The 14,600-nt window shown below is 39.9% G+C and overlaps 1 protein-coding gene across 14 annotated transcripts in view; it reads left to right on the top strand.

The window, feature by feature from the left end:
* Window positions 1–14,600, top strand: part of TTC13 (tetratricopeptide repeat domain 13) — a 97,281-nt gene that overhangs the window by 68,263 nt on the left and 14,418 nt on the right. For 6 of the 14 annotated variants that reach the window (XR_010319403.1, XM_064276641.1, XM_064276638.1 and 3 more), the window contains 7 exons: window positions 158–290; window positions 1,346–1,438; window positions 3,173–3,271; window positions 3,399–3,482; window positions 4,279–4,363; window positions 11,468–11,577; window positions 14,142–14,277. Coding sequence is in view for 13 of the 14 variants with exons in the window: in XM_064276641.1 (XP_064132711.1) it covers window positions 158–290; window positions 1,346–1,438; window positions 3,173–3,271; window positions 3,399–3,482; window positions 4,279–4,363; window positions 11,468–11,577; window positions 14,142–14,277 (740 nt within the window). In the remaining variant the exon portion in view is untranslated. Of the gene's footprint in view, window positions 1–157; window positions 291–1,345; window positions 1,439–3,172; window positions 3,272–3,398; window positions 3,483–4,278; window positions 4,364–11,467; window positions 11,578–14,141; window positions 14,278–14,600 lie in introns of those variants that run through there. The other 8 variants (XM_064276645.1, XM_064276643.1, XM_064276640.1 and 5 more) reach the window with 4 other exon arrangements.

The raw sequence follows: 14,600 nt of genomic DNA, 5'->3' as shown, positions 1-14,600 counted from the left end.
GGTCTTCTTACATTATGAGTACTTCTGATTCTTTCTTCGTATAATAATCTTGATTTGTCACCGAGACTCTTTATAGAGGAAAATGTAAAGTAGGTGAAAGTCAGTGCTTCTCAGAGTGTACCGATTAACTGTTTTCTCCATACTACTTGACTTTCAGCCATGGGCTTGGCAGCATTAGAAGTCATGCAGGCTGTACAGCGCACCTGGACCAACTCAAAAGTGCGAATGAATGGGAAAACTCGTCTGATGCAATGGAGAGACATGTTTGACATTGCAGTTAAATGGAGAAGGTAACGTTTAAGTGAAAATAAACTCGAGGCCTTATTATTGTACAATAATGTAAGTCTCGTCTAGTTAAAAGGTTTGATGCTTATGTTGCTTACTAACCGTATTATTGTTAGGTGCCATCGAGTTGGTTCTGGCTCATAGCAACCCTGCATACAACAGAGCAAAACACTGCCTGGTCCTACACCATCCTCACAATCATTGTTAGGCTTGAGCCCATTGTTGGAGCCACTGTGTCAGTCCATCTCATTGAGGGTCTTCGTCTTTTTCACTGACTCTGTCCTTTACCAAGCATGATGTCCTTCTCCAGGGACTGATCCCTCCTACTAACATATCCAAAGTATGTGAGACAAAGTCTTGCCATCCCTGCATCTAATGAACATTCTAGCTGTACTTCTTCCAAGACATGTAGGTTACATTTTCCTCTCTAAAGTTTGTCAGAAATCGCTAGCATCTTTATTCTTTCAAATATACTCAACTAATGTTTATGAAATAGGAATTGATTGATATGTTTCTAAGCATATTTCTAAATAAAGTATTTTGGAAAAAGTAGTCTCTTTGAATTTCAGTGTGCAGGTCCCTTTATCTTTGAAGAGTGCCTGGTTAACCAGGTTCAGTTTGAGGGAAGCTTCTGATATTCATTTTCATGAGAAAAACAGTGCTCTGCTACTAAGCCTTTATAGTCTTCTCAGTTGGTCCAGTTGGAACATCTGTTTGGGATTTGCTGGTCTGTGCATTATATTTTTTGGAAACCCTGGTGGCTTAGTGGTTAAGTGCTAAGGCTGCTAACCAAGAGTTTGGCAGTTCAAATCCACCAGGCACTCCTTGGAAACTCTATGGGGCAGTTCCACTCTGTCCTATAGGGTCTCTATGAGTCAGAATCAACTTGACGGCAGTGGGTTTGGTTTTGGGGTTTTGTGCATTATATTTTTAGATGTAACGGACTTAGCAGTTGCATTCTCCCTAATTTTGCAGACTTCCATGCATTTTGTTTTTTTAATGCTTTTGAACATCTACAGGTTTCATAAAGTCTTTTTCTGTAACAAGCTCTATTTTATAGGATTGCTGATCCAGACCAGCCTGTGCTGTGGTTAGATCAAATGCCAGCACGAAGCCTCAGCAGAGGTTTTAATAATCACATCAATTTAATCAGGTATGAACATTTGGGCATCTTTCCTGTTCTTATGGGAGTTTATTCTAAATAGACAGGCCTTGGAGAAGGTGAGTGATCCACTGCTCCTTTTGGTGGCTCTTTGATATGGGAATCCATAGACCTGCCTGTAGCTCTTTCAACCACGTAAAGAAATGCAGGCTGTCCTCCTTCCCAAGGTGCATGTCTTCGAGGCAGAGCTCAGTTGAAGGGTAGGCTGCAAGTTGTTGCCTAAGGTATCAGTCTTTAAGGGTCCTAAAGCATCATGGAAAGTAATTAGATGGAGAAAGTTACATTTACCATAACTCTTTCTGATAATACTATGTTACTGAAAGAAGTTTTTTGACAAGTCTGTTGTGGTAGGGGAAAGACACTACACCCCCCCCAACCCCCCACTCCCCCCCCCCCAAAAAAAACACAACACGTGCACAAAGGGCTTGGGTAAATAACAATATCTGGTCATTCTAGAGAGGGTAAGTAAGTCCATTAACTGTGGAGCTTTTGTTTTGTCAAGAGGATATGCAAGTCAGGAAATGGTTGCAATGTTTACCTCTTTACCCATCCCTTCATTTGCTTGTTCTTCTTGTTGTGTGCCCTGGAGTCAATTCCTACTCATAGTGACCTTAAAGGACTGAATAGGACTGCTCCATAGGGTTTTCAAGGCTGTAATCTACGGGAAACCCTGGAGGCGTAATGGTTAAGAGCTATGGCTGATAACCAAAAAGGTGGGCAGTTCAAATCCACCAGGCTCTCCTTGGAAAACCTGTGAGGCAGTTCTGTTCCGTCCTATAGGGTCACTATGAGTCAGAATCGACTTGATGGCAGTGGGTTGGTTTTTTGGAATCTTTATGGAAGTAGACTACAATGTCTTTCTCCCACGTAGTGGCTGGTGGGTTTTGAACTGCTGACCTTTCAGTTAGCAGCCAAGGGCTAACCACTGCACTGTTAGGACTCCTGACTGACACACAAATCCACCTACTGCCGTTGAGTCGATCCTGACTCATAGTGACCCCACAGGGTTTCCAAGGCTGTAAATCTCTGCAAAAGTAGACTGCCACATCTTTCTCCCACGGAGCCGCTGGTGGTTTCGGACTGCCAGCCTTTTGGTTAGCAGTCGATTGCTTTAACCAGTGCGCCACCAGGGCTTCTTGACTGAAACACAGTGGCCTTCAATTAAAGCTAGCTGAGTAGGTGAGCATGTTTGGGGGTGGAGCTGGACGAGGTGTGGTGTGGGGCAGTAAATTTCCTATTTGATGATTCTGAACTTGAGGCCTGAGATGCCTGTGGGACCCCAGGGAGTGCTGTCTGGTGTGCATGTGACTCGTCAGCATGCTGGTGGTAAATGAAGTTCTGGGAGAGAGAGTGTCCAGAGAGCATACAATTAAAAAAAAAAAAAAGGATAGAAGTGTGAGGAAAATAGACTGACTTATTTGTAAACTTTCACTTCAAGCACGATAAAAAAAAAAAAAAAGTGTGAGGAAAATAATATGAGCAGATAGAGGGAGTGAAGACTGCTAGTTAGCTAGAGAGCAAGAAGGAGAATTAGCAGGTAACAATATCAGGAAACCCCCATGGGGAGGAGAAAGGTACATTGTCGAAAAAGTAAAGGGATACATAGAAGGAGATTGGCATACAAGTCTAAACCTCATTTAAGCACTTGTGTGTCTTTCTTCCCGTTTGGGCATATCTGGAGTCTGCATGGTACAGACAACCAACCATTCGCTGCCTTCCCTCCAGGATAGCTGCAAGATCCGACACTCAGCCCTGCTCAGACAGAACTTTACTTCTCCTCTGGTCATTGACTGTGAACATGCGGATTCCCCAAACATTTTCGCTGTAATATTCTCATCAGCTCTCTTATTCTTGTATTTTTTAAAAAATAACTTGAAATTAGATCTTGTTTTGAACATATTCCTTTGTAAAAAGAGTCTTAATTTTATTGTTGGTTTGTTTTTCCTTACAGGGGTCAGGTGATTAACATGAGATACCTGGAATATTTTGAGAAAATACTTCGTTTTATTAAAGATAGAATTCTTGTTTATCATGGGTAATTCTTCAGCTTTCTTTTTCATAGTAATTAATTGATTTCATATGTTTTTCCATTTGTTATATTTACCTTAAAAACTAAACCCACGTTGACAGACTAAACAAAATGCATCTAATTTTTATGTAATGTTTAGAAACAGAAAGCCTTTCATAATTACTTGTGAGAATCTTCATTTTAATAGCTTCATGAAATCAGTGGACCCCATCTGAGTGTTTTTAATATTACAGTCAATAGTGTGAATTTTCTAGTCTCTTTCCTCTACAAAGCAAGAGGTTTCTTTGAATTTAACTATTACGCGTTCCAGCTTTAATATTCAGTCTCTCTGCATTGAAAGGCAGTATGGTATAGGCGGAACAGTGAGCAGAACGCTAGGGGAAAAAAAATCTGAATGGTTAGTTTTGACCAAATAAATATAAAATTGGTTTAAATACCTAACAGGAAGCTTCTGTTTGAACAACTTTACTTCTAATTTCAGAGTTGGTATAGGAGAATCAAGGCTTTATAAGCAAACCGAAGCCAGTATATGTATACACCAAACACTGGCTGTCAATTCATTCTGCTTTTCCGTTTTCATCTTCTTGATGGACTGCTGTTTATTTCCTTAATTCTCATCTGCAGCCCCAGAATCGTTAAGATGAAGCCATTCCATGATTTAGAAACTTCAGTTGTGGTTCATCATTTTGAACATTGAGGTGCTCATAATAAAGGAAAATTAATTTGAAAGTAATAGCATAACTAGCTATTACATCTCTGTATTAATCTCACTTGCCATCTGTCTCTCTCTTTTCTTTTTAAGAGCTAATAATCCTAAAGGATTGTTAGAAGTCAGAGAAGCTCTGGAAAAGGTTCACAAAGTAGAAGACCTTCTTCCAATTATGAAGGTAAATTTATCAAAAATTTGGTAAATATTTTTAGGGGGAAAAAAACTACAGTACTTTTTAAAAAGAACTCCTAATTGTTAATGCGTGTTTATTAACATTGTGCCATAAATGTTTTAAAATACATACTACCTGAAAACACTAATATGAATATACTCTGAATAATAACCAAAAGAAAATGAAGCACAGGCATTAGACTCAAACAGAAGAATTAATCTGTGAGGAAGTAGTTAATGAAGGAAACAGAAGAAAGCTTACAAATACATATAATTGAAGGCCCCTGGATAGCACGAATGGTTTGTGCTCAGCTACTAACCAAAGACTGGTGTTTTGAATCTACCCAGCAGGGGCCATAGAAGAAGGCCTGGCGATCTACTTCTATTAGACTTACAGCCATTGATGGGAGAAAAGAATATATATAATTGACTTCTGCCTCTGTCTGCCATGGAATAACTGGCACTCAATGGCCCTTCCACACTGTAACAGTAATAAAACTGGACAGTATACTAAGCAACTATTTCAGGCATTGGACAATCACAGGAATACATCAAGCCCAGATCCTCTCTGTCAAAATAACTCAAGGATATACTTTCACAAAATGAATCCAAGAAAAGAGAAAACATGAGATATAAGGAATAGTGGTGAACAAAGAAATTAGTAAAATGTATTGCTAATGCGTAATGTTAAAAAATATAAAAAATGTAAGCTGGAATTAAAATGCTAGATAATTTCAACATTAAAAATTGAGGAAAGTAAATGCACCATGGTACTTGTTTTGTCACTGAGAGAATATCATTACTGACTAACCCTTGACATTGATAGAAAAAAGTAGACACAAAAATTTAAAGGTGTGTAAAATGGTAGAACCACTTTGGAAATAGATTTGGCGGCTCCTTAAAAAGCTAGAAAGAAAACTGCCATACAATCCAGCAGTCCACTCCTTGGAATATATCCTAGAGAAATAAGAGCCTTTACACGAACAGATACATGCACACCCATTTCATTGCAGCACTGTTTACAATAGCAAAAAGGTGGAAGCAACCAAGGTGCCTATCGATGGATGAATGGATGAATAAATTATGCTATATTCACACTATGGAATACTATACATCAGTAAAAAACAATGATGAATCCGTGAAACATTTCATAACATAGAGGAATCTGGAAGGCATTATGCTGAGTGAAATTAGTCAGTTGCAAAAGGACAAATATTGTACGAGACCACTATTATAAGAACTTGAAAAATAGTTTAAGCAGAGAAGAAAATATTGTTTGATGGTTATGAGAGCAGGGATCGAGGCAGGGAGAGGGGTTTTCACTAATTAGATAGTAGATAAGAACTATTTTAGGTGAAGGGAAAGACAGCACACAGTACAGGAGAGGTCAGCACAACTGGACTAAACCAAAATCAAAGCAGTTTCCTGAATAAACTGAACACTTTGAAGGCCAGTGTAGCAGGGGTGGGGGTTTGGGGACCATGGTTTCAGGGGACGTCTAAGTCAATTGCCATAATAAAATCTATTAAGAAAACATTCTGCATCCCACTTTGGAGAGTGGCATCTGGGGTCTTAAACACCAGCAAGCAGCCATCTAAGATGCATCAATGGGTCTTAACCCACCTGGACCAAAGGAGAATGAAGAATACTAAGGATACAAGGTAATTACGAGCCCAAGAGACAGAAAGGGCCACATAAACCAGAGATTACATCAGCCTGATGCCAGAAGAACTAGATGGTGCCCTGACGGAGCAGGAGAGCAGTGGGATACAGACCCCAATTTCTTGTAAAAAGACCAGACTTAATGGTCCAATTGAGACTAGAAGGACCCCGGAGGTCATGGTCCCCAGACCTGCTGTTAGCGCAAGACAGGAATCATTCCCAAAGCCAACTCTTCAGACAGGGATTGGACTGGACTATGGGATAGAAAATGATAACTGGTGAAGAGTGAGCTCCTTGGATCAAGTAGACACGTGAGACTGTGTGGGTAGCTCCTGTCTGGAGATGGGAGGGCAGAGGGGGTCAGAAGCTAGCCAAATGGACACGAAAATGGAGAGTGGAGGGAAGGAGTGTGCTGTCTCATTAGAGGGAGAGCAACTAGGAGTATATAGCAAGGTGTGTATAAGTTTTTGTACGAGGGACTGACTTGGTTTGTAAACTTTCACTTAAAGCACAATAAAATTAAAAAAAAAAATTTAAAAGTGGAGGAAGAAACACCTTTTCAATAAAGAAATTTCAAATTCTTAAAAAAAAATTAAAGATAAACACTGGAAGAATACTAAACCTCTATAAGATAGGAAAATGGAATAATGAAAACAAAATCATTTGAAATTAAAGGCTTACGAAGAGGAGAAAAAGCGGTAAGGTCAATAGGAAATGTGATGGCAGTGACAAGCCTCAACATAACATTAATAGTAAGCATCCCCCTTACAGAAAGACTGAGGATTTCAGATTGGTTTTTAAAAGTCCAGCTATCTGTTCTCTACATGAGACACCTACAACAAAATGATATTTAAAGAAGTAAAGGGGAAAAGGTAATACTAGGCAACTGCTAATGAGAAGAAAAGTAGCAATGGCCATGTCAATATGAGAAACATTTGAATTCAAGGTAAAGGACTCTACAGGTGACAAAAATTATGTGGATTAAAAGTATAATCTGTTGAAAAGTTATAACTTTATGAACCTTTTATCCACCTAAAAGTATAACTACTCAAAAATGTGCTAATGGCAGGCGGATATGCTTTTATAAGTAACGGTTTGAACTTTAATATAAAACTTGAATAAATGTTCTCTTTGTAGCTATTTGTTGTTGTCATTGTTAGGTGCCATTGAGTCAGTTCTGACTCATAACAAACCTCTAGGACAGAGTAGAACTGCCCCATAGGGTTTCCAAGGAGCAGCTTGGGGATTTGAACTGCCGACCTTTTGGTTAGCAGTCGAGCTCTTAACTACTACGCCACCAGGGCTCTTTTGTAGCTATAGTAGATAAGATTGATTTATACCAAATTAAATATCAGAAGTTTATATGAATAATCACAGCATATACATTTCTAAGGATAAGCAGAACGCCACTGCAGGGATCAGAGCACCGTCCGTCCTCAGCATCTTTGAGCCAGCATCTGCATCTACTTTTCTAATCTTGGGCAAGCCATGGACCAGGCTGAGTCCCAGGTCCTCATCTGCTAAGAGCAGAGGTTCTTGCCAGATCTACCTTAGGAGCTGTTGTCCGGGTCTGATGAACTAGTGCAGCATTTCACAACTTTCTCAAACCTACTGTATTAACTCATCAAACATGTTTGAATGCCCCCTTTACCACACTAAAGTGATATTTTTAGAGAGTATCACCTCTAAAAATTCTCCCCCCAGAAAAAGAAAAACTGCCCTAAAGGAGTTGTAAAAGGCCATGCTGTGTATTTCAGTATGTCAGTATACAGTCAGTATGCCTTCGCTAAAATCATAAAGAAGTAGTCATTTGCTTGCCCCTGTATGTAAAGTCATGGTGAATGGGACAGCCCTGTATATGTATGTCATACTGGTGACACAGGAGCTGTGCTGTGGTTGGTGTCATGAAATTGCAAACAATTCTTAGTAAAGTTTCAAACTCTGTATAATACAATCTTCTCTTAATTTATCTGCTGTTTGTGTTCCTGGAAAATTCAGTGTATATTAAAACTTTGTAAAAAATACTTAGTGTATAAAATGTAAAACAGAGCAGTGCCTAACCAAACATATTGCGATCGAGTCAATCCCAACTCATAGTAACCCTGTAGGACAGAGTAGGGCTGCCCCATAGAGTTTCCAGGAGTGGCTAGTGGATTTGAACTGCCGACCTTTTGGTTAGCAGCCGTAGCTCACTGTTGCTCTTAACCACTGGTTAAACAGGCTCTCCATCTACACAAATGTCCCATGGGCATTGGAGAACCATGCATACTGTATGGCCATCCCCTGCATTGTGGAGCCTCTAGGAGTCTTGGTTGCTGCCTGCTGAGTTCCAGTGATACCCCACCTACTTGATAACAGCCAAAATGCTCTCCTAAATTCCCAAAGTGTCCCCCAGAGGGCAGAATGGCTTTGCTGAGGCCCCTAGGATGCACTACAGAAAGAAAACTGGAATGTGTCTCAGAGTTTTTAAACTGCTTTTCTGTGGTTATTTTAGGCATTTAAATTTACCATGGCATTAAAAAATAAAAAATAAGCTTACATATGTCTGGTGTAAAAGGAAAACTAAAAATAGTATATAAGACTGGTCATTTAGAGCACAGCCTGAGAGAAGGTAGACATGCTGTCACTGTGCCCTTGTTGGTATGAGGTCTCTCTGATGATTTGACTGTGTTGCCTGAGAGATGGCAGGGGTGACATTATCACTTCCACACTTTACTAGCTTTAGTCCAGGACTATGAATATGCATCAGGGTTGCATCCTTTCACTGTACTTATTCAATCTATATGTTGAGCAAACAGAGAAGCTGGGCTATATATATGAAGAAAAACAAGGCATCAGGATTGGAGGAAGACTCATTAACAACCTGTGATATGCAGATGACACAGCCTTGTTTGCTGAAAGTGAGGAGTACTTGAAGTACTTATTGATGAAGATCAAAGATTACAGCCTTTTTAGTATGGGTTACATCTCAACATAAAGAAAAAAATTCTCACTACTGGACCAATAGGCAACATCATGATAAATGGAGAAAATATTGAAGTTGTCAAGGATTTCATTTTACTTGGATCCATATTCAATACCCATAGAAGCAGCGTCAAGAAATCAAACAACATATTGCACTGGACAAATCTACTGCAAAAGAACTCTTTAAAGTATTAAAAAGCAAAGATGTCACCTTGAGGATTAAGGTATGCCTGACCCAGGACATGATATTTTCAGTTGCCTCATATACTTCCGAAAACTGGACAATGAATAAGGAAGACTGAAGAAGAATTGACGCTTTTGATTTATGGTGTTGGCAAAGAGTATTGAATACACTATGGACTGCCCGAAGGATGAACAAATCTGTTTTGGAAGAAGTACAATCAGAATGCTACTTAGAAGCAATGATGGTAAGATTTCATCTCGCATACTTTGGGCATATCATCAGGAGGGACCAGTCCCTGGAGAAGGACAGCATGCTTGGTAGAGTAGAGGTCAGCGAATAAAAGGAAGACCCTCAGTGAGATGGACTGACACAGTGGCTCCAACAACGGACTCAAACATAACAACAATTACGAGGATGGCACAGGACAGGGCGGTGTTTCTGCTGTGCGTGGGGTAGCTATGAGTCGGAACCGACTCGACAGCACCTGACAACTGATACATTGGTCATTAAAGGGCACACTTAGAAGTATATAAAACAAAATATTTTTGTGTTTAAAGTGCTTAGTAAAGTGACACTGCAACAGCTCCCACTGAAAATGCACAATATACTCTTGATGGGAAACCGATACACTTAGGTCCCCTAGAGGCAGCTTCTTAGAAAATAATGTGGACTTTGAAGCCATAAAGCCCTGTGCTTGAATTCTTACTCTGCCGGCTTCCAGCTGTGTAACTCAGGTCTGGTACTTAATGTCACCAAGTTCGTTTCATCTGTAAAATTGAGATCCGACCCTATTTTACAAGTATGTTGTGAGGATTAAATGAGAATTGGTGTATCCTCAGTGTTTAACAAAGTTTCTCCTTCTCCATCTCTGTGTATTCTTTATAAAAACCATATTTTTCATGTCGGACACTCTGTTTCAGTTCCCGCTGTTGGCCCTGAGTGCCTGAGCTGTCGGCTTACGTTTACATCCCATTGTCCACCCCGTCCTTCTCTGCGCCTGCTGTGGACACTTGATCTGTCTTGCTGGTTTTAGAATTTAGGGGGCGCTTTTGGGGGGCAAAGACAGACCTATTATTGGCATTTCAGTTTTGTTGTAAATATTTTAAATAGTAAGTTGACATCTAGTATTTTCGATTTAAGTTTTAAAGATTAAACCAAAAATATCCTCTGAAGTCTTCTTAAAACTAGGCAGTAGTTTAGCTTAACTAGTAAAAAAATGTCTGCCCTTGAGCATTACGCTCTTTTAAGAACAATCTGTATGGGAGCCAACTGATGATAGCAACGCGAAAGATTAAATAAGACCCTTAAGGGGAACTGAGTTTATGTTAATGGCGAGGAGCAACTCAGAAAAGGAAGATGAGAATGGTTGCACAACTCGGAGAGTGTAATCAATGTCACTAAATGGTGCATGTAGAAGCTGTTGAATTGTATGTCTTGCTGTGTATATTCTCATCAACAATAACAAAGTAAATAAAATTACAAAAAAGAAAGTTGGCATCTGAATCTGCCCCATGCTTAGCTTGTCCTGAGGGCCATTCGTACAGCTGTGCCATCCCTTAACGTACTCTGTGGTGTGGTCTGCAGGCTGGGAGCCGGCCTGTGCGTAAATGGCATTCTCCAGTGGGTGAATATAAACCTGAGTACTTTTCAGATAAATCGTAATAGACCCAAACCCTACTTTGAAGGAGCACTAACATAAACATAAGTTGGTTTTTGAGTTACAGGATATTGAGTACAACTGCTCCGCCAAGAAAGTTGCTGCTTAGAGAGATAAATGATGTGAAAAACAAAAAAATGAAAAAGCTGGCAGGAGTGAGCAGAATACCTTGCCTCATTGGTTAGGGGAGCTGGGGGCCTTTTGGAAACCCTGACGGCATAGTGGCTAAGAGCTACAGCTGCTAACCAAAAGGTTGGCAGTTCAAAACCGCCAGGCACTCCTTGGAAACTCTGTGGGGCAGTTCTAGCCTGTCCTGTAGGGTTGCTATAAGTCGGAATTGACTTGACGGCAATGGGTTTGGGTTTTTTTTGGCGGGGGGGAAGGGGGGGGCTTTTGTGCTAAGGCCCTCTGCTGGACGCCAGTAGGGGTCACGGGGAGCATCACTGGGACTGTCAGAGTTTGTGCTGGCCATAGAGGCATCCTCAGGAACCAACTGCTGTGACGGAGCACATGGTCTTGTGCATCAGGTGACTTCTGTGATCCTTCTTAAACACATCTGAGTTGGAGGCAGCACTACAGAAATGCAGATGGGGTTTATAGTGAATTGTAGACTAGTGACATTGATTTTTTTTTTCCCCTGAAAGCAGTTTAATACTAAAACGAAGGATGGGTTCACTGTGAACACAAAAGTCCCCAGCCTCAAAGATCCAGGGAAGGAATATGATGGATTCACAATCACTATTACAGGAGACAAGTATGTGTGTGTCCTCAGTGTGGGGATGGGGTAGGGGCTTGTGGCCAGAAGTGTACACATGCCTGGTGTTGCCTGGGAGACCGTCATAGTAGGCGTTTGCTCTTATCCTGAAATGAAAATGATCAAGCTCCAGTGTGTAGCTACAGCCAGTCATCTTTTGGATATGACAGCTAGGGTATCACACTGGCAGATAAATTCTGACTGTGCTAAATCTAACAACTTTCTAGATCTTTAGTACAATGTCTAATTTGTGGAAAGCATTTTTCTGGATTCTTGAAGTTTCGAAAGGATTTGACTGATAAAATGGAAATAAGATGGGAGATTGGCAAGTTGAAACCATTGTAAAGTTTTGTTTTTATAATACAAGTTTTAATATATTACAAGAGTAATGCACTCTTACTGTAGAAAATTTAGAATATATAGAAAAGTAAAACTAAAAAGTAAAAATCATTAAGGTATTTTAAAAAATGTGATTATACTATACATCTTGTTTTGTAACTTGTTTTTTTTAACCCTTTCTATTGTTTTATCATGAACATTTTCCCGTGTCATATTTGTACAAACATTTTTTATCATTGCGTAGTATTCCATTGTATGGATGTCGCAGAGGTTTTCCTACTAATTTTTTGTTATTGACCATTTAGGGGTTTGCCTTTTTCTTTTTTTTTTTACTTTGTAAATAGCACTGCAGTGAACATCTTTATTAACTATACCTTTATATACATCTGATATACAAACAAGGAGCCCTGGTGGGGTGGCGCAGTGGTTAAGTGCTTGGCTGCTAACTGAAAGTTCAGCAGTTTGAACCCATAGCTACTCCTCAGCTATGTAGACCCATAGTCTACTTCCGTAAAGATTTACAACCTTGGAAACCCTATAGGGCAGTTCTGCTCTGTCCTAGAGGGTAGCTATGAGTCAGAATTGACTCGACAACAATGGGTTTGGGTTGCGATATCCAAACTTCATGTAGGAGCCTCCATATCCTTTGAATTTTAGGTGGAATTACCTAGGGGATCCCCTCTCTCTTCTCCCTCTCCCCCCGACACATTCCTCAGTTCCGTAGCCTGTGGAAGGTCAGAGCTTTCCCAATGACTCCTGCCAGTTCAGTGATCAGGGTATGACTTATATTCTCCTGGCCTCTCTGCCTCTTGGGCTCTGCCTTTTTCATGTGCTTTTCTCTCTCAAACAACAGGGAACCTCTTCTTTAGGTTCCATATCAAAACTTATTCACACAGGCCTTCATGTGTACACAGCAGTTTAACAACTTTCAAATTGTGTTGCTGTTGCATATTTTTGAGGTCCCAATCTCTAGCCTAAGCGACTTAATCAAAGTGCTTTCCCAATTAAAGTACTCTTGCCCGAAAGGGAATTTCAGGGTTGCCTGTTCAAGGAAACATTTCTCCTCCCTTTTTATATATCCATCATGTATATCCTCAGATTAAGTTCTTAGGCAGAAATAGAAGTTCTGAATAAAAGAGTATATAAAATCCCTTCTTTCTTCAACTGTCCTCATCCCATTCATTACCATGCACAGTGTTTCTTTCATTCCCATTGCCCTTGGTCTCGGCCTCATAACCTCTCGCAGAGACTCATACTTGGTCTCTCCACCCCATATGCATCTGTGCATCACTGCCACATTAACATTCCTAAAGCTTTACTCCGCTGGGCAGTCCCCCAGCACCAAAGAGCACTTCTCCATACTCTGTTGTCTGTAGGTACCAAAACCAAGCCTTCTGCTGGGCACTCAAGGCCTTCTATAGTGTGGCCTCAAACAATATTTCCAGGTTCACACCTTCCACCATTTTCCTGTAGGAGTCTTGCCTGCTAATCAGACTGGACTGCTTGTTGTTCCCCATGTTCACCTGCCACTTCTCCTCTCCAGGCTCCTGGTCATCCCATATCTGTTCTTCAGGATCCATCTTCAAGCCACTTCTTCTACCAAGCATCTCCTGTTTTTTATTCCATGTCTTCCAAATTAGATGTAGTCGCTGCCTTATTTGAACCCCTACTGAACTATGTTATGGTACTATAGAGGGTCTCATAATAATGTGTGGCCTTGTTACTCCCTTCCTTACTCAGTGAAGGCGACATCTGTGCCCTGCTTTTCTTCATAGCATCAAAGGACTTTATATCTTCCATAGAGCTTAACAGCATGAAGCAGAAGCTTAGTTTTAAAAAGCAGACTCCCTGAACTTCCTTCATAACACAGTTCTTGCTCCTGATTTTTTCAGTCGTAATGGGATAACTGTCTATAAAATATTTACTGGCCATTTAGATTCATTCTTTACTATGTATACTTGTTTTCCCTGTATTAGCTTAAGCTCATATAATAAATACATATGGTAGGACTAAGCCAGATGCTGGTTAGCCTTTATGTCACATTTTATGGAATAATTGCATACTTAGGAAACATACCTTTCTGTCTATAACTGAAAAGGTAGGATATATTCTTAGATCTGTTTAGTGCCACATCAGCATGCTATTTGCTTCTTTTTTTTACTGTCTGTGTTTGGCTCTTTGAATTGTATAATATGTGCCTTTTACACTCATTCTTGTATTTTTAGAGTTGGTAATATACTCTTTTCTGTGGAAACGCAAACCACGGAAGAAAGAACACAATTGTATCATGCTGAAATAGATGCACTTTATAAAGATCTGACAGCAAAAGGAAAGGTATTGATTCTCTCGTCAGAATTTGGGGTGAGTTTTTGTTTATTTCTGTTTTATCCTCTCTTTCTGTGATTCTTTTATAAAATTTTAAAATCTCTGCCCTTCCTTATGAATAAACATATTATACTTGATGTCAGTTTTAATTGATCTATAAGTATTTCTTTTTTAATACTCTCGTAGAAAAAAAACTTAGTAACTACAGTAATTGGGGGGAAACGATAAGTTTATATAGTTGGAAGGTATGTATACCGTGTTATACATTATCATAAGTTTGGTCTTCAACAAGATTTAAATGAAAAGTTGGTCCATAATGAAAACGGCTTAAGCTTCCCCTTTATCTTCCATTTTCTTGC

This window comes from Loxodonta africana, chromosome 25 (assembly GCF_030014295.1).
Source record: "Loxodonta africana isolate mLoxAfr1 chromosome 25, mLoxAfr1.hap2, whole genome shotgun sequence".
Lineage (NCBI taxonomy): Eukaryota > Metazoa > Chordata > Mammalia > Proboscidea > Elephantidae > Loxodonta > Loxodonta africana.
Note: the sequence above shows the minus strand (reverse complement) of the source record. Positions and strands in the feature narration are given on the sequence as shown.